Source organism: Cyclopterus lumpus, chromosome 16 (assembly GCF_009769545.1).
Source record: "Cyclopterus lumpus isolate fCycLum1 chromosome 16, fCycLum1.pri, whole genome shotgun sequence".
Classification (NCBI taxonomy): Eukaryota; Metazoa; Chordata; class Actinopteri; order Perciformes; family Cyclopteridae; genus Cyclopterus; species Cyclopterus lumpus.
In genome coordinates this window covers 695,001-717,500 of record NC_046981.1, presented here as the reverse complement: position 1 = coordinate 717,500, position 22,500 = coordinate 695,001, and the positions used below count along the sequence as shown (strand labels likewise).

The 22,500-nt window shown below is 37.9% G+C and overlaps 3 protein-coding genes across 4 annotated transcripts in view; 2 read left to right on the top strand and 1 right to left on the bottom strand.

Annotated features, from left to right (window-relative positions):
* polr3glb (polymerase (RNA) III (DNA directed) polypeptide G like b) overlaps positions 1-3,303 on the bottom strand; it is a 4,881-nt gene extending 1,578 nt beyond the window's left edge. The window contains exons 1-2 of the mRNA XM_034554023.1: positions 3,154-3,303; positions 1,234-1,489 (exon numbers count right to left, since the gene is read on the bottom strand). Coding sequence (XP_034409914.1) covers positions 1,234-1,353 — 120 coding nt within the window. The 5' untranslated portion in view covers positions 1,354-1,489; positions 3,154-3,303. The remainder of the gene's footprint in view (positions 1-1,233; positions 1,490-3,153) is intronic.
* Positions 1-22,500, top strand: part of pnp4b (purine nucleoside phosphorylase 4b) — a 392,972-nt gene that overhangs the window by 275,746 nt on the left and 94,726 nt on the right. The gene's annotated exons all lie outside the window — the stretch shown is intronic.
* Positions 3,443-22,500, top strand: part of LOC117745175 (immunoglobulin superfamily DCC subclass member 3-like) — a 28,522-nt gene continuing 9,464 nt past the window's right edge. The window contains exons 1-9 of the mRNA XM_034553291.1: positions 3,443-3,454; positions 6,625-6,712; positions 6,821-6,866; positions 12,187-12,236; positions 12,370-12,675; positions 18,901-19,045; positions 19,128-19,258; positions 20,770-20,907; positions 21,076-21,234. Of these exons, the coding sequence (XP_034409182.1) occupies positions 3,443-3,454; positions 6,625-6,712; positions 6,821-6,866; positions 12,187-12,236; positions 12,370-12,675; positions 18,901-19,045; positions 19,128-19,258; positions 20,770-20,907; positions 21,076-21,234 (1,075 nt within the window). The remainder of the gene's footprint in view (positions 3,455-6,624; positions 6,713-6,820; positions 6,867-12,186; positions 12,237-12,369; positions 12,676-18,900; positions 19,046-19,127; positions 19,259-20,769; positions 20,908-21,075; positions 21,235-22,500) is intronic.

Genomic DNA, 22,500 nt, shown 5'->3' with positions numbered 1-22,500 from the left:
ACACCATGGTGAGACCCTCTAGTGAGACCCTCTAGTGAGACCCTCTACCCTGAAACACACACCATGGTGAGACCCTCTAGTGAGACCCTCTACCCTGAAACACACACCATGGTGAGACCCTCTAGTGAGACCCTCTACCCTGAAACACACACCATGGTGAGACCCTCTAGTGAGAACCTCTAGTGAGACCCTCTACCCTGAAACACACACCATGGTGAGACCCTCTAGTGAGACCCTCTACCCTGAAACACACACCATGGTGAGACCCTCTAGTGAGACCCTCTACCCTGAAACACACACCATGGTGAGACCCTCTAGTGAGACCCTCTACCCTGAAACACACACCATGGTGAGACCCTCTAGTGAGACCCTCTACCCTAAAACACACACCATGGTCAGACCCTCTAGTGAGACCCTCTACCCTGAAACACACACCATGGTGAGACCCTCTAGTGAGACCCTCTACCCTGAAACACACACCATGGTGAGACCCTCTAGTGAGACCCTCTACCCTGAAACACACACCATGGTGAGACCCTCTAGTGAGACCCTCTACCCTGAAACACACACCATGGTCAGACATCATGTGACATGTAGTTACAGGAGGAGGATTGGACTTTTTAAAATGTATTTATCAATAGTAATATTATCTACACTTGATTCTTTTTTATTATTTTGTGAAAAAAAAAAAAATCTGGAAAGAAATTCCCAACATTGCTTTAAACAAACAGCAGGACAAGCTGCTAGTCTGTAGTTCTAACTCAGAGAGAGAGAGAGAGTGTGTGTGTGTGTGTGTGTGTGTGTGTGTGTGTGTGTGTGTGTGTGTGTCTGTGTCTCTGTGTGTGTGTGTGTGTGTGTGTGTGTCTGTGTGTGTGTGTCTGTGTCTCTTTGTGTGTGTGTCTGTGTGTCTGTGTCTCTTTGTGTGTGTGTGTGTGTGTGTCTGTGTGTGTGTGTCTGTGTCTCTTTGTGTGTGTGTCTGTGTGTCTGTGTCTCTTTGTGTGTGTGTGTGTGTGTGTGTGTGTGTGTCTGTGTCTCTGTGTGTGTGTGTGTGTGTGTGTCTGTGTGTGTGTGTCTGTGTCTCTTTGTGTGTGTGTCTGTGTGTCTGTGTCTCTTTGTGTGTGTGTGTGTGTGTGTGTGTGTGTGTGTGTGTGTGTGTGTGTGTGTGTGTGTGTGTGTGTGTGTGTGTGTGTGTGTGTGTGTGTGTGTGTGTGTGTGTGTGTGTGTGTGTCTCACAGGAAACAGGGGGGTAGGTTGCTGGATGGATGGAGGGAGGCTGTCGCCCCTGTTGATGCCGACGGCCTCCACACTGAAGCTCATCATCCTCCGACCCCGCCCACCTCCTCGACCCGCCATCCCCACCGGGACCAGGTCTGACTAGACCAGACTGGACCAGGTCTGACTAGACCAGACTGGACCAGGTCTGACTAGACCAGACTGGACCAGGTCTAGTGAGAGTGGACCAGCCGCTGGTTGGAGGTGAATCTGGTTCCTGACACAACAAACGGAGAAAAGATGACATTTTATTGAATGCAATATTTGAATTGGTTCATTTAAATTAACACATGTCGGTGTTTATTGTTGATGATAATAATATCAATAATAATAAAAACACAACACACGTTTGACAGGCGTCATAAAACCAGTAACTTCAGTATCTATAGCAACAAACTGCTCTCTAAACCAGACTCCCTGGACCTGGTCTCCCTGGACCTGGTCTCCCTGGACCTCCCTGGACCTGGTCTCCCTGGACCTGGTCTCCCTGGACCTCCCTGGACCTGGTCTCCCTGGACCTGGTCTCCCTGGACCTGGTCTCCCTGGACCTGGTCTTTGAGACGGACCCTGAAACGCTCGTGCACCTTTATACCGACATTCACGGTAAACACATTTAAACACCGAGCAGCAGAGGGATGTTACGAAGCTAGCGGACAGATCCACGTGATACAACATCCGGTTTTCAAAATAAGATGTCGACCAATACTATGGAAATTAAATTAAATAAATGAGATTTACATTAAGTATAAAACACGCAGGTAAAATACAACTCAACTGTGTGTAAAGTGTGTTTATTCTTTGATAATACATTTAAATCATCTGAATGACTGATATGTACACAAACATCTTAACTACCAATTCAGAGAGTTTACTGGGTGGAAGTATTGAGAGAAATATTTGTATATCATCTCAAATATTCAGAAATTAGCTTTTGGATGGAAAAATGTAGGACTTTTAGCTTGAAAGATCTCTTCATTGGAACAGTAAACATGTTTTATTTTCAATATGATTAGAGCCCTAGACATCCTGTAAACATATGCATCAGCCATTGTTTGACATTATTGAGAAAAGTATATTTACAGCACCTCGAACATCCAGAAATTACCAGATTTACTTTGGATAATCTCCTAATTGGTACAGTAAACTTGTTTGATTGTATATCCTGAACACACATGCATCATTCACTCTCAGGAATTATTGAGAAAAGTATTTTTATAGAACTTTTAATATTCAGAAATGAGCTTTTTGATGTACAAATGTAGGACTTTTAATTTGGAAAATCTCCTAAATAGCACAGTAACATTTTGTATTGTCAGTATGGAGTCAGAGTCATTGTTTGGAATTATTCAATATTCCAATACAATCCAATACATTCAATATTCAGTTATTATATATTTCTCAGTACAAATACAGGACCTTTACTTTGAAAAATCCTTTAATTGGTACAGTAAAAAAGTTTGATTTTCAGTCTGGGTGGAGTAAGATGTGCTTTGAATTATTGAGAAAAATATCTTCATACCACCAAAATAATTTATATTTTTAAAAGGTTCAAATTCAATTCCGTTTTTACTTTGTAAACTCTCTGAATCGGTAGTTAAATGTTTGTTTACATATCTGTCATTCAGATGATGCTCAATCTCACGAGAAGCATGTTTTATACTAAATGTGAATATTATGTATTTATTTATTTAAGTATAGAATTGGTCGACATCTTATTTTGACAACCGGATGTTGCGTCACGTGGATCTGTCCGCTAACTTCACATTCTTCGCTCGCCCCCGATCCGCTCGTTTTGAATGTCGGTATAAAGGTGCACGAGCATTTCAGTGTCTGGAGAGACCTGGTCCCGGAGTCTGCGGGTCCAGTCCGGTACAAACTGACCTTCAGTCTTTATATCCCGGAAGTGAAACCTCCTTCTTCTTCTTCTTCGTGTCGGGCTGCGCAGAGTTTAAACGGCTCATTCTGACTGACCGCCATCTTTGTTTACATCCGGCAGCGCGCCATTTCCTCCTCCTCCTTCTTCTTCTGTGGTGTTTGGGTTCGGCGCGTGACCGCCTCCTGCCGTCCGAAGTGTGTAACACAGGGTGGACAAAAAAACAAGAACAGCCCGACAGCAAAACTGACCAGAGATCAGTTCATGACGTCATGTTTTTACTGCTTTATGGTTCCCATGAAGTACGAGGTACTTGTACACGTTAAATAAAAAATATACCCTACTTTCTACATCTCAGAGGTACACGTTGTACTTTCTACATCTCAGAGGTACATGTTGTACTTTCTACATCTCAGAGGTACACGTTGTACTTTCTACATCTCAGAGGTACACGTTGTACTTTCTACATCTCAGAGGTACACGTTGTACTTTCTACATCTCAGAGGTACATGTTGTACTTTCTACATCTCAGAGGTACATGTTGTACTTTCTACATCTCAGAGGTACACGTTGTACTTTCTACATCTCAGAGGTACACGTTGTACTTTCTACATCTCAGAGGTACACGTTGTACTTTCTACATCTCAGAGGTACATGTTGTACTTTCTACATCTCAGAGGTACATGTTGTACTTTCTACATCTCAGAGGTACACGTTGTACTTTCTACATCTCAGAGGTACACGTTGTACTTTCTACATCTCAGAGGTACACGTTGTACTTTCTACATCTCAGAGGTACATGTTGTACTTTCTACATCTCAGAGGTACATGTTGTACTTTATTACATCTCAGAGGTACACGTTGTACTTTCTACATCTCAGAGGTACACGTTGTACTTTCTACATCTCAGAGGTACATGTTGTACTTTCTACATCTCAGAGGTACATGTTGTACTTTCTACATCTCAGAGGTACATGTTGTACTTTCTACATCTCAGAGGTACATGTTGTACTTCTCAGAGGTACATGTTGTACTTTCTACATCTCAGAGGTACATGTTGTACTTTCTACATCTCAGAGGTACACGTTGTACTTTCTACATCTCAGAGGTACACGTTGTACTTTCTACATCTCAGAGGTACACGTTGTACTTTCTACATCTCAGAGGTACATGTTGTACTTTCTACATCTCAGAGGTACACGTTGTACTTTCTACATCTCAGAGGTACACGTTGTACTTTCTACATCTCAGAGGTACACGTTGTACTTTCTACATCTCAGAGGTACACGTTGTACTTTCTACATCTCAGAGGTACATGTTGTACTTCTCAGAGGTACATGTTGTACTTTCTACATCTCAGAGGTACATGTTGTACTTCTCAGAGGTACATGTTGTACTTTCTACATCTCAGAGGTACACGTTGTACTTTCTACATCTCAGAGGTACATGTTGTACTTCTCAGAGGTACACGTTGTACTTTCTACATCTCAGAGGTACACGTTGTACTTTCTACATCTCAGAGGTACATGTTGTACTTTCTACATCTCAGAGGTACATGTTGTACTTCTCAGAGGTACATGTTGTACTTCTCAGAGGTACATGTTGTACTTTCTACATCTCAGAGGTACACGTTGTACTTTCTACATCTCAGAGGTACATGTTGTACTTCTCAGAGGTACATGTTGTACTTTCTACATCTCAGAGGTACATGTTGTACTTTCTACATCTCAGAGGTACATGTTGTACTTTCTACATCTCAGAGGTACACGTTGTACTTTCTACATCTCAGAGGTACATGTTGTACTTCTCAGAGGTACACGTTGTACTTTCTACATCTCAGAGGTACATGTTGTACTTTCTACATCTCAGAGGTACATGTTGTACTTCTCAGAGGTACATGTTGTACTTCTCAGAGGTACATGTTGTACTTTCTACATCTCAGAGGTACACGTTGTACTTTCTACATCTCAGAGGTACATGTTGTACTTTCTACATCTCAGAGGTACATGTTGTACTTCTCAGAGGTACATGTTGTACTTCTCAGAGGTACATGTTGTACTTTCTACATCTCAGAGGTACACGTTGTACTTTCTACATCTCAGAGGTACATGTTGTACTTCTCAGAGGTACATGTTGTACTTTCTACATCTCAGAGGTACACGTTGTACTTTCTACATCTCAGAGGTACATGTTGTACTTCTCAGAGGTACATGTTGTACTTCTCAGAGGTACACGTTGTACTTTCTACATCTCAGAGGTACACGTTGTACTTTCTACATCTCAGAGGTACATGTTGTACTTCTCAGAGGTACATGTTGTACTTTCTACATCTCAGAGGTACATGTTGTACTTTCTACATCTCAGAGGTACATGTTGTACTTTCTACATCTCAGAGGTACATGTTGTACTTCTCAGAGGTACATGTTGTACTTTCTACATCTCAGAGGTACATGTTGTACTTTCTACTTCTCAGAGGTACATGTTGTACTTTCTACATCTCAGAGGTACATGTTGTACTTTCTACATCTCAGAGGTACATGTTGTACTTTCTACATCTCAGAGGTACACGTTGTACTTTCTACATCTCAGAGGTACACGTTGTACTTTCTACATCTCAGAGGTACATGTTGTACTTCTCAGAGGTACATGTTGTACTTTCTACATCTCAGAGGTACATGTTGTACTTTCTACATCTCAGAGGTACATGTTGTACTTCTCAGAGGTACATGTTGTACTTTCTACATCTCAGAGGTACATGTTGTACTTTCTACATCTCAGAGGTACATGTTGTACTTCTCAGAGGTACACGTTGTACTTTCTACATCTCAGAGGTACATGTTGTACTTTATTACATCTCAGAGGTACATGTTGTACTTTCTACATCTCAGAGGTACATGTTGTACTTTATTACATCTCAGAGGTACATGTTGTACTTTCTACATCTCAGAGGTACACGTTGTACTTTATTACATCTCAGAGATACACGTTGTACTTTCTACATCTCAGAGGTACATGTTGTACTTTATTACATCTCAGAGGTACATGTTGTACTTTCTACATCTCAGAGGTACACGTTGTACTTTCTACATCTCAGAGGTACATGTTGTACTTTCTACATCTCAGAGGTACACGTTGTACTTTCTACATCTCAGAGGTACATGTTGTACTTTCTACATCTCAGAGGTACATGTTGTACTTTATTACCTCTCAGAGGTACATGTTGTACTTCTCAGAGGTACATGTTGTACTTTATTACCTCTCAGAGGTACATGTTGTACTTTATTACCTCTCAGAGGTACATGTTGTACTTCTCAGAGGTACATGTTGTACTTTATTACCTCTCAGAGGTACATGTTGTACTTGTATATCTCTCATGTGTCTCATTATGATTCAGCAGCTCCTCAGCTGTGGCCCCTCCCCCATCACGTGACCTCAGGGTCAGGTCCCCATCATCTCTGTGGCCCCTCCCCCTCCCTTAGGCCCCTCCCCCCGCCCATCCACAGGATGTCAGTTTGAATCAGACCTTCAGGACCTGCAGCTCGGTCCTCCAGGAGCTCTTCTTCATGGGTGAGATGAAAGAGTACAAGAACAACGACAAGAACAACAACAACAAGGACAACAACAACAACAAGAGTTTTATTTTCATGTTTCTGATGTTTTGGATTTAACCTGAAGATGAAGATGATGATGATGATGATGATGCTCGGACTCTGCTGCCCAGGTCTGAAATATTTATCTTCCATAGAACTACACTAAGTATATACGTGTTATATAGTTATATATGAATATATGTATGTTTATATATTCATTCATGGAGAGTTTCAGTTTAGTCTTTTCAGATCGAAATAATAATAACGTATAATAATAATAATAACGTATAATAATAACAAATAATAATAATAGTAACGTATAATAATAATAATAATAATGGAAGTATTCATAATGATACTTTGATTATTGTTTGACAAAATAAAGTCAAAAACATAAAAGTTAGTTAATATATTTATGTGTGTTTCCTGACAAATAAACCCTCCTAATATAATATATAATTTAATATACATACATTATATATAATATATATATATTAAATTACACATCTACATACATCAGACTTTTATTTATATATATATATATATATATATATATATATATATATATATATATGATATAAGATTAAATAATTTCTCAGCATTCACATCGATAATAAAAGAAGAATATTGTTCTATAAATATTTATATTTAAACACATGAAACAATTTCATGGATCAATGTTAATAAATAATATATCACTTAATATTAATATTTTGAAGCTGCTCTGAATTGATTATTTGTTTTGTTTTCACGAGTTTATGTTTTTTGTCTGTAGGGCACTGAATATTCATCATCATCCCCATGTTCATACAGACGTGTGTTCTTTATTAATAACTTTTATTGTTAATCAATAACTGTATTTCAGTGCATCTATAACTTTAACACATTAACCCTTAAGCGTCGCCTGCTGCCTTCAGAGACCTGACTGAGGGTTTAATGAACCCTCCAGATAACTTCATTTATTCTGAATGCTATCAGCGAGCTAACATTATTACCCAGAATCCCCTGCTGTTCCCAGTCTCTATGTATATAAATGTATATATATACATTTATATATATATATATGTAGATATACGTATATACATTTATATACATATACATTAATATATATATAAATGTATATTTATATGTATATATATATACATATATATGTATGTGTATATATGTATATATACACATACATATACACATATATATATACATATATATATATATATATATGTATAAATATATATATATATATATACATTTATTATTTATACATATATTTAGGAAATATATATAAATATATAATTATATATAATTATATATATAAATATATATTTATATATATAATTATTCATATAATAATGGTCCCACAGTCCACAGACATGCTGCAGGTTAATTGATCTCTAAATGTCCCATAGGTGTGAATGTGAGAGTGAATGGTTGTATGTCCCTACATGTGCCCTCGATGGACTGGCGGCCTGTCCAGGGTGTCCCCTGCCTTCGCCCTATGTCAGCTGGGATAGGCTCCAGCGCCCCCTAATGAGGATAAGCGGTATTGAAAATGGATGGATGGATGGATATATAATTATATATATGTATGTAATTATATATTTATATATTTTTATATATATATATTTATATAAATATATATATATATAATTATATATTTATATATTTTTATATATATATTTATATAAATATATATTTATATATTTTTATATATATATTTATATAAATATATATTTATATATTTTTATATATATATTTATATATTTTTATATATATATTTATATAAATATATATATATATATAATTATATATTTCTTATACACACTCCTTTGTGTTTTGAGATCGTTGATATTAAACCTGTGAAGTTCACGGTCAGAGTCTGGTGACCAAACGCCACTTAAAAGAGGGGGGGGGGTCTGGTGGGGGGGTCTGGTGGGGGGGTAGAGCTTCAGACCTGAACAGAGACTCTCATGACCTGCAGGACTGAGGTCACCGTCTGCAGAGGAGAAGGAGTTTTTAGGGGATTTGGAGGTCAGGTCTGGGTTTGGGGGGTGGACTGTCTGGGCCCCCCCCCCCCCCTTCTCGTATAATGAGGACCCAGATGGGAGGCAGACTTAATCCTGAACCTGCAGTCAAAGACACAACAGTTCAGTTTTCACACAAATGTGAAAGTCAGCTGATCACTGAGACCAGACTAAGTCCTGGATCTGGATCGTGAGACCAGACTAAGTCCTGGATCTGGATCGTGAGACCAGACTAAGTCCTGGATCTGGATCGTGAGACCAGACTAAGTCCTGGATCTGGATCGTGAGACCAGACTACGTTCTGGATCGTGAGACCAGACTAAGTCCTGGATCTGGATCGTGAGACCAGACTACGTCCTGGATCTGGATCGTGAGACCAGACTAAGTCCTGGATCTGGATCGTGAGACCAGACTAAGTCCTGGATCTGGATCGTGAGACCAGACTACGTCCTGGATCTGGATCGTGAGACCAGACTAAGTCCTGGATCTGGATTGTGAGACCAGACTACGTTCTGGATCGTGAGACCAGACTAAGTCCTGGATCTGGATCGTGAGACCAGACTAAGTCCTGGATCTGGATCGTGAGACCAGACTACGTCCTGGATCTGGATCGTGAGACCAGACTAAGTCCTGGATCTGGATCGTGAGACCAGACTAAGTCCTGGATCTGTCCTTGTTTTCCCTCCAGATGAACAATAAAGTTCAACTTGAAAAAAACATTGAAGAAGAAGAAGGGGAAGAAGAGGAAGAAGATGAAGAGGAAGAAGAAGAAGAGGAAGAAGAAGAAGAGGAAGAAGGGGAAGAAGAGGAAGAAGAGGAAGAAGATGAAGAGGAAGAAGAAGAAGAGGAAGAGGAAGAAGGGGAAGAAGATGAAGAGGAAGAAGATGAAGAGGAAGAGGAAGAAGGGGAAGAAGAAGAGGAAGAAGAAGAAGAGGAAGAGGAAGAAGAGGAAGAAGGGGAAGAAGAGGAAGAAGAAGAGGAAGAGGAAGAGGAAGAAGAGGAAGAGGAAGAAGAAGAAGAGGAAGAAGAAGAAGACGAAGAAGGTTCTTCGTGTTTCTGCTGGTCTAAAGGTCTAAGGGTCTTAAGGGTCTAAAGGTCTAAGGGTCTAAGGGTCTAAAGGTCTAAGGGTCTAAAGGTCTAAAGGGTTCGGGGCTCTGCTGTCTGGCTCACACTTTGTTGTCCTTATTGTTGTCATTCATACTATCGAGGAGGGGGGGGGGGGGGGGGGGGGGGGCAGGCGTCACGGTGAGTCCGGCTGCCTCTCACATCTTCATCTGAAAGAGCAGCTGGGACCAGAACTAGATGAAGGACCGGACTGTGACGGGATGGGGGGGCATCGTCATCTGAATGATGAGGGGAGGGGGGAGGAGGGGGAGGGGGGGGGGAGGATGGGGGGGCATCGTCATCTGAATGATGAGGGGAGGGGGGAGGAGGGGGAGGGGGGGGGGAGGATGGGGGGGCATCGTCATCTGAATGATGAGGGGAGGGGGGGGGAGGAGGGGGGGCATCGTCATCTGAATGATGAGGGGGGGGGGGAGGAGGAGGAGGGGGGGCATCGTCATCTGAATGATGAGGGGAGGGGGGAGGAGGGGGAGGGGGGGGGGAGGATGGGGGGGCATCGTCATCTGAATGATGAGGGGGGGGGGAGGATGGGGGGGCATCGTCATCTGAATGATGAGGGGAGGGGGGGGGGAGGAGGGGGGCATCGTCATCTGAATGATGAGGGGGGGGGGAGGATGGGGGGGCATCGTCATCTGAATGATGAGGGGAGGGGGGAGGAGGGGGAAGGGGGGGGGGGGAGGGGGGGGGGAGGATGGGGGGGCATCGTCATCTGAATGATGAGGGGAGGGGGGAGGAGGGGAGGGGGGGGGGGAGGATGGGGGGGCATCGTCATCTGAATGATGAGGGGAGGAGGGGAGGGGGGGGGGAGGATGGGGGGCATCGTCATCTGAATGATGAGGGGAGGGGGGAGGAGGGGGAGGGGGGGGGAAGATGGGGGGGCATCGTCATCTGAATGATGAGGGGAGGGGGGAGGGGAGGGGGGGGGAGCCTGGGAACCAAGTTCAAGTTGAAAAGCGTAACGATGCGTTCACTGACCTCAAATTACTGAGATCAACTTCATGTTTTACTCTGAAACTATTAAACATGTATTTAAACATTTTATTTAAACATTTTAAATATTTTAAAAAATGTAAAAAAAGTTTGAATGTGAATATATATATATATATATAGAATATATAAAAAAATATAAATGTACGATGCAACGAAATAGACTCAAGTTACTACATCAAGCCGATAATCAATAATCAACAATCAATACTCACTCGATCATGTTTTAGTTTTTCTATCAAAACACTACAAGAAACATCTGACTCGTTTTTATTTATTTATTGAGGCTTTTATTTTGATAGATTTCATTCAATACTTAATTAAAAAAACAATTAATGAAATAAAGTAAATAAATGCATTAAAACCCTCAGTGCTGTCTGCTGGTGTCTGATGACGTTTACCATCATCATCATCATCATCACCTTCATCACCTTCACCACCATCATCACCACCATCATCATCATCCCCATAATCATCATCATCATCATCTCCATTACCACCATCATCATCACCATCATCATCATCACCATCATCATCATCACCATCATCACCACCACCATCATCACCATCATCATCATCATCATCACCATCATCATCATCACCACCACCACCATCATCATCATCACCACCACCATCATCATCATCATCACCATCACCACCATCATCATCATCATCATCATCACCTTCATCACCTTCACCACCATCATCACCACCATCATCATCATCCCCATAATCATCATCATCATCATCTCCATTACCACCATCATCATCACCATCATCATCATCACCATCATCATCATCACCACCACCACCATCATCATCATCACCACCACCATCATCATCATCACCATCACCACCATCATCATCATCATCATCATCACCTTCATCACCTTCACCACCATCATCACCACCATCATCATCATCTCCATAATCATCATCATCATCATCTCCATTACCACCATCATCATCACCACCATCATCATCACCATCATCATCATCACCATCATCATCATCACCACCACCACCATCATCATCATCATCACCACCACCATCATCATCATCACCATCACCACCATCATCATCATCATCATCATCACCTTCATCACCTTCACCACCATCATCACCACCATCATCATCATCCCCATAATCATCATCATCATCATCTCCATTACCACCATCATCACCATCATCATCATCACCATCACCACCATCATCATCATCATCATCATCACCTTCATCACCTTCACCACCATCATCACCATCATCATCATCATCACCACCATCATCATCATCACCACCATCATCATCACCATCATCATCATCATCATCACCATCATCATCATCATCATCACCATCTTCCTCTCATCATCAGTGAGTACTTCCTGTTTCTTATTTTGGTAGTTTTTATATGAATTAAACCCTGAGTGTATCTGTCTGTCAGACTAATAAAGTTTTATTAAATTGAATATCTGTGTGTTTTTCTCACCTGGCCACCTCCTCTCAGGTGTGGGCGGGGCCTCTGAGCTGGCATTCCTCAAAGAGCCCAGTGATGTCATCGCAGCGAGGGATTGCCCCCTAACCCTGGACTGTCAGGTGGAGGGGGAGGGGCCAATCTCCATCACCTGGAGACGGAACGGTGTCCCCGTGGCAACCGGCGTCAAGGCGACGGTGCTCGGCAACGGAACGCTGCTCATCAGGAACGTGTCCAAGAGACGAGAGAGCGGCGAGACGGACGCCGGCGAGTACGACTGCGCCGCCCAGAACCGCTACGGCATGCTGATCAGCCGCAAGGCCCGGGTCCAGCTGGCATGTGAGTCATGTGACCTCCACTCAATAACAGATCAATAACATATTGATAGCATATCGATAACATATCAATAACACATCGATAACATATCAATAACACATCGATAACATATCGATAACATATTGATAACACATCAATAACATATCAATAACAAATCGATAACATATCAATAACACATCAATAACACATCGATAACATATCAATAACAAATCAATAACACATTGATAACACATCAATAACATATCAATAACACATCGATAACATATCAATAACACATCGATAACATATCAATAACACATCGATAACAAATCGATAACATATCAATAACACATCGATAACATATCAATAACACATCAATAACACATTGATAACACATCAATAACACATCAATAACACATCGATAACATATCAATAACACATCGATAACATATCAATAACACATCGATAACATATCAATAACACATCGATAACACATCAATAACATATCGATAACACATCAATAACACATCGATATCACATCGATAACACATCAATAACATATCAATAACATATCAATAACACATCGATAACATATCAATAACACATCGATAACATATCAATAACACATCAATAACACATTGATAACACATCAATAACACATCAATAACACATCGATAACAAATCGATAACACATCAATAACAAATCAATAACACATCAATAACACATCGATAACATATCAATAACACATCGATAACATATCAATAACACATCGATAACATATCAATAACACATCGATAACACATCAATAACATATCGATATCACATCGATAACACATCAATAACATATCAATAACATATCAATAACACATCAATAACAAATCGATAACATATCAATAACAAATCAATAACACATCAATAACACATCGATAACATATCAATAACACATCGATAACATATCGATAACACATCAATAACATATCGATAACACATCAATAACACATCGATAACATATCGATAACACATCGATAACATATCAATAACACATTGATAACATATCAATAACACATCGATAACATATCAATAACACATCGATAACACATCAATAACACATCGATAACACATCAATAACATATCGATATCACATCAATAACATATCGATAACACATCAATAACACATCAATAACATATCAATAACATATCAATAACACATCAATAACACATCGATAACAAATCGATAACACATCAATAACACATCGATAACATATCAATAACACATCGATAACATATCAATAACACATCAATAACACATTGATAACACATCAATAACACATCGATATCACATCGATAACACATCGATAACACATCAATAACACATCAATAACAAATCGATAACATATCAATAACAAATCAATAACACATCGATAACATATTGATAACACATCAATAACATATCGATATCACATCGATAACACATCGATAACACATCAATAACACATCGATATCACATCGATAACACATCGATAACACATCAATAACACATCAATAACAAATCGATAACATATCAATAACAAATCAATAACACATCGATAACATATTGATAACACATCAATAACATATCAATAACAAATCGATAACATATTAATAACATATCAATAACACATCAATAACACATCAATAACACATCGATATCACATCGATAACACATCGATAACATATCAATAACACATTGATAACACATCAATAACATATCAATAGCACATCAATAACACATCAATAACACATCGATATCACATCGATAACACATCGATAACACATCGATAACACATCAATAACACATCAATAACATATCAATAACACATTGATATCATATCAATAACACATCAATAACATATCAATAACAAATCGATAACATATTAATAACATATCAATAACACATCAATAACACATCAATAACACATCGATATCACATCGATAACACATCGATAACATATCAATAACACATTGATAACACATCAATAACATATCAATAACACATCAATAACACATCAATAACACATCGATATCACATCGATAACACATCGATAACACATCGATAACACATCAATAACACATCAATAACATATCAATAACACATTGATATCATATCAATAACACATCAATAACATATCAATAACACATCAATAACACATCGATAACACATTGATAACACATCGATAACACATCAATAACACATCAATAACATATCAATAACATATCGATAACACATCAATAACATATCAATAACACATCGATAACACATCAATAACACATCGATAACACATCAATAACACATCAATAACATATCAATAACATATCGATAACACATCAATAACATATCAATAACACATCGATAACACATCAATAACACATCGATAACACATCAATAACACATCAATAACATATCAATAACACATCAATAACACATCAATAACACATCGATAACACATCAATAACATATCAATAACACAGCGATATCACATCGATAACACATCAATAACATATCGATATCACATCGATAACATATCGATAACACATCAATAACATATCGATATCACATCGATAACATATCGATAACACATCGATAACACATCAATAACATATCAATAACACAGCGATATCACATCGATAACACATCGATAACATATCAATAACACATCGATAACATATCAATAACATATCAATAACACAGCGATATCACATCGATAACACATCAATAACATATCAATAACACAGCGATATCACATCGATAACACATCGATAACATATCAATAACACATCGATAACATATCAATAACATATCAATAACACAGCGATATCACATCGATAACACATCGATAACACATCAATAACACATCGATAACATATCAATAACATATCAATAGCACATCGATAACACATCGATAACACATCAATAACATATCAATAACACAGCGATATCACATCAATAAAACATCGATAACACATCGATAACATATCGATAACACATCGATAACACATCGATATCACATCGATAACACATCAATAACACATCAATAACACATCAATAACACCGATAACATATCAATAACATATCAATAACATATCAATAACACATCGATAACATTTCAATAACACATCGATAACATATCAATAACATATCAATAACACATCGATAACACATCGATAACACATCGATAACATATCAATAACATATCAATAGCACATCGATAACACATCGATAACACATCGATAACATATCAATAACACAGCGATATCACATCAATAACACATCGATAACATATCAATAACATATCAATAGCACATCGATAACACATCGATAACACATCGATAACATATCAATAACACAGCGATATCACATCAATAACACATCGATAACACATCGATAACATATCGATAACACATCGATATCACATCGATAACACATCAATAACATATCAATAACACATCGATAACATATCAATAACACATCGATAACACATCGATAACACATCGATAACATATCAATAACACATCGATAACATATCAATAACACATCGATAACATATCAATAACACATCGATAACATATCAATAACACATCAATAACACATCAATAACACATCAATAACATATCAATAACCTATCAATAACATATCAATAACATATCAATAACAAATCGATAACACATCAATAACTCATTGATAGCATATTGATAACATCGATAACATATCGATAACACATCGATAACATATCAATAACACATCGATAACATATCAATAACACATCAATAACACATCAATAACATATCAATAACCTATCAATAACATATCAATAACATATCAATAACATATCAATAACAAATCGATAACACATCAATAACTCATTGATAGCATATTGATAACATCGATAACATATCGATAACACATCGATAACATATCAATAACACATCGATAACACATCGATAACATATCAATAACACATCGATAACACATCAATAACATATCAATAACATAACAATAACATATCGATAACATATCGATAACATATCGATAACACATCAATAACACATCAATAACACATCGATAACATATCAATAACATATCAATAACACATCGATAACACATCAATAACACATCGATATCACATCGATAACATATCAATAACACATCAATAACACATCAATAACACATCAATAACATATCAATAACATATCAATAACACATCGATATCATATCGATAACATATCAATAACATAACAATAACACATTGATAACATAACAATAACATATCGATAACACGTCAACATATTGATAATATATCGATAACACATTGATAACACATCGATAACATATCAATAACATATCAATAACACATCGATAACACATCAATAACACATCAATAACATATCAATAACATATCGATAACACATCAATAACATATCAATAACATATCAATAACATATCAATAACACGTCAATAACATATTGATAATATATCGATAACATATCGATAACACATCAATAACATATCAATAACATATCGATAACACATCAATAACATATCAATAACACATCGATAACACATCAATAACATATCAATAACATATCGATAACACATCAATAACATATCAATAACATATCGATAACACATCAATAACATATCAATAACACATCGATAACACATCAATAACACATTGATAACACATCAATAACACATCAATAACATATCAATAACATATCGATAACACATCAATAACACATCAATAACATATCGATAACACATCAATAACATATCAATAACACATCGATATCACATCGATAACATATCGATAACACATCGATAACATATCGATAACACATCGATAACACATCGATAACACATCGATAACATATCAATAACACAGCGATATCACATCGATAACACATCGATAACATATCAATAACACATCGATAACATATCAATAACATATCAATAACACAGCGATATCACATCGATAACACATCGATAACACATCAATAACACATCGATAACATATCAATAACATATCAATAGCACATCAATAACACATCGATAACACATCGATAACATATCGATAACACATCGATAACACATCGATATCACATCGATAACACATCAATAACACATCAATAACATATCGATAACACATCGATAACATATCAATAACATATCAATAACATATCAATAACATATCAATAACACATCGATAACATATCGATAACACATCGATAACATATCAATAACATATCGATAACACATCGATAACACATCGATAACACATCGATAACACATCGATAACACATCGATAACATATCGATAACACATCGATAACATATCAATAACATATCAATAGCACATCGATAACACATCAATAACATATCAATAACACAGCGATATCACATCGATAACACATCGATAACATATCAATAACATATCAATAACATATCAATAACATATCAATAACATATCAATAACATATCAATAACAAATCGATAACACATCAATAACTCATTGATAGCATATTGATAACATCGATAACATATCGATAACACATCGATAACATATCAATAACACATCGATAACATATCAATAACATATCAATAACACATCAATAACATATCAATAACCTATCAATAACATATCAATAACATATCAATAACAAATCGATAACACATCAATAACTCATTGATAGCATATTGATAACATCGATAACATATCAATAACACATCGATAACACATCAATAACATATCAATAACACATCGATATCACATCGATAACACATCGATAACATATCAATAACATATCAATAACATAACAATAACATATCGATAACATATCGATAACACATCGATAACACATCAATAACATATCAATAACACATCGATAACATATCAATAACATATCAATAACACATCGATAACACATCAATAACACATCGATATCACATCGATAACATATCAATAACACATCAATAACATATCAATAACATATCAATAACACATCGATATCATATCGATAACATAACTAACACATCGATAACACATCAATAACATAACAATAACATATCGATAACACGTCAATAACATATCAATAACACGTCAATAACATATCAATAACATATCAATAACATATCAATAACACGTCAATAACATATTGATAATATATCGATAACATATCGATAACATATCAATAATACATCCTCCTCCCCCCCAGCCCTTCCTAAGTTCCTGTCTCACCCAGAGTCTGTTGTGGTGGATGAAGGGGGCGTGGCCAGACTCACCTGTCAGGTAAATGGAATCCCAGAAGCCAACATCACCTGGCAGAGAGACCGACGCCCACTGAGCACAGAGGACCCCAGGTATGTTTTAAATGTATTAATATATACTCAAGGTATAATTAACAGGTACTTAATGTATATTTTATGTATACTTCTTCTTCAGGTACACTCTGCTGCCTAACGGCGTGCTGCAGATCACCGGCGTCCGAAGAACAGACGGTGGTTTGTTTCGCTGCGTCGCCTCCAACATCGCCAACACTCGATACAGCCGTGAGGCGCAGCTGTCTGTCACCGGTAAGACCAAACTCAGGGCAAGGAAAGACCAATCTGAAAGACCACACTCAGGGCAAAGAAAGACCATCTGAAAGACCAAACTCAGGGCAAATAAAGACCCAACTAAAAGACCAATCTGAAAGACCACACTCAGGGCAAAGAAAGACCAATCTGAAAGACCAAACTCAGGGCAAATAAAGACCAAAGTAAAAGACCAAAGTAAAAGACCAAACTCAGGGCAAAGAAAGACCAATCTGAAAGACCACACTCAGGGCAAAGAAAGACCAATCTGAAAGACCACACTCAGGGCAAAGAAAGACCAATCTGAAAGACCAAAGTAAAAGACCAAACTCAGGGCAAGGAAAGACCAATCTGAAAGACCAAACTCAGGGCAAATAAAGACCAAACTAAAAGACCAAACTCAGGCCAAGAAAGACCAAACTAAAAGACCAAAGTTAAAGACCAAACTCAGGGCAAATAAAGACCAAACTAAAAGACCAAAGTAAAACACCAAACTCAGGGCAAATAAAGACCAAACTAAAAGACCAAACTCAGGCCAAGAAAGACCAAACTAAAAGACCAAACTCAGGGCAAAGAAAAAACAATCAGAAAGACCAAAGTAAAAGACCAAACTCAGGCCAAGAAAGACCAAACTAAAAGACCAAACTCAGGGCAAGGAAAGACCAATCTGAAAGACCACACTCAGGGCAAATAAAGACCAAACTAAAAGACCAAACTCAGGCCAAGAAAGACCAAACTAAAAGACCAAAGTAAAAGACCAAACTCAGGGCAAGAAACACCAAAGTAAAAGACCAAACTCAGGGCAAATAAAGACCAAACTAAAAGACCAAACTCAGGGCAAGGAAATACCAAACTAAAAGACCAAAGTAAAAGACCAAACTCAGGGCAAAGAAATACCAAACTAAAAGACCAAAGTAAAAGACCAAACTTAGGGCAAAGAAATACCAAACTAAAAGACCAAACTCAGGGCAAAGAAATACCAAACTAAAAGACCAAACTCAGGGCAAAGAAATACCAAACTAAAAGACCAAACTCAGGCCAAGAAAGACCAATCTGAAAGACCAAACTCAGGGCAAAGAAAGACCAACCTGAAAGACCAAACTCAGGGCAAAGAAAGACCAAACTAAAAGACTAAACTCAGGCCAAGAAAGACCAACCTGAAAGACCAAACTCAGGGCAAAGAAAGACCAAACTAAAAGACCAAACTCAGGCCAAGAAAGACCAAACTAAAAGACCAAAGTAAAAGACCAAACTCAGGGCAAAGAAATACCAAACTAAAAGACCAAAGTAAAAGACCAAACTCAGGGCAAAGAAATACCAAACTAAAAGACCAAACTCAGGGCAAAGAAATACCAAACTAAAAGACCAAACTCAGGCCAAGAAAGACCAATCTGAAAGACCAAACTCAGGGCAAAGAAAGACCAACCTGAAAGACCAAACTCAGGGCAAAGAAAGACCATAAACCGCTGTGTCACTTCTCTCTGCTGACGATGGTTCTGGTTCCGTTCTAGTTGCAGGATTCAGGACCTACAGAGAACCCGTCATCCTGTCCGGACCTCAGAACCTCACCATCAACGTCCACCAGACGGCCATCTTGGAATGCATCGCCACGGGAAACCCCCGACCCATCGTGTCCTGGAGTCGCCTCGGTAACCAAAACAGAGTTATTGTTCGGTTATTGATTTGTTATTGATCTGTTATTGATCAGTTATTGAAGAACTATTGACCAGCTGTTGATCAGTTATTGTCTGTTATTGATGAGCTATTGACCAGCTGTTGATCAGTTATTGATCAGCTATTGATCTGTTGTTGTTCAGACGGCCGCTCCATCGGGGTGGAGGGCATCCAGGTGTTGGGAACAGGGAACCTGATGATCTCTGACGCCACGCTGAAGCACTCAGGAGTTTACGTTTGTTCAGCCAACAGACCAGGAAGTAGATCCAGAAGAACGGCAGTGGGACGCCTCGTAGTACAAGGTACAAGTAATACCTCGTGGTACAAGTAATACCTCGTGGTACAAGTAATACCTCGTGGTACAAGTAATACCTTGTGGTACAAGTAATATCTCCTAGCACTTTATGGTACAAGTAATACCTACAATACTTTATGGTACAACACACATGTATAAACTCAGATGAACCTTTAGGACCCTTGAAGAACCTTTAGAGACATAAACACACATTTATAAACCCAGAGGAACCTTTAGGACCCTTGAAGAACCCTTAGAGACATACACACACATGTAGAAACCCAGAGGAACTTATAGGAACCTTTAGAGACATAAACACACATTTATAAACCCATAGGAACCTTTAAGAACCCTTTAGAGACATAAACACACATTTATAAATCCAGAGGAACCTTTAAGAACCCGTTAGAGACATAAACACACATTTATAAACCCAGAGGAACCTTTAAGAACCCGTTAGAGACATAAACACACATTTATAAACCCAGAGGAACCTTTAAGAACCCGTTAGAGACATAAACACACATTTATAAACCCATAGGAACCTTTAAGAACCCTTTAGAGACATAAACACACATTTATAAATCCAGAGGAACCTTTAAGAACCCGTTAGAGACATAAACACACATTTATAAACCCAGAGGAACCTTTAAGACCCTTGAAGAACCTTTAGAGACATAAACACATGTATAAACCCATAGGAACCTATAGGAACCTTTAGAGACATAAACACCCATTTATAAACCCATAGGAACCTTTAAGAACCCTTTAGAGACATAAACTCACATTTATAAATCCAGAGGAACCTTTAAGAACCCGTTAAAGACATAAACACACATTTATAAATCCAGAGGAACCTTTAAGAACCCGTTAGAGACATAAACACACATTTATAAACCCAGAGGAACCTTTAGGACCCTTGAAGAACCTTTAGAGACATAAACACATGTATAAACCCAGAGGAACCTATAGGAACCTTTAGAGACATAAACACATGTATAAACCCAGAGGAACCTATAGGACCCTTGAAGAACCTTTAGAGACATAAACACATGTATAAACCCAGAGGAACCTATAGGAACCTTTAGAGACATAAACACATGTATAAACCCAGAGGAACCTATAGGAACCTTTAGAGACATAAACACATGTATAAACCCAGAGGAACCTATAGGAACCTTTAGAGACATAAACACATGTATAAACCCAGAGGAACCTATAGGAACCTTTAGAGACATAAACACATGTATAAACCCAGAGGAACCTATAGGAA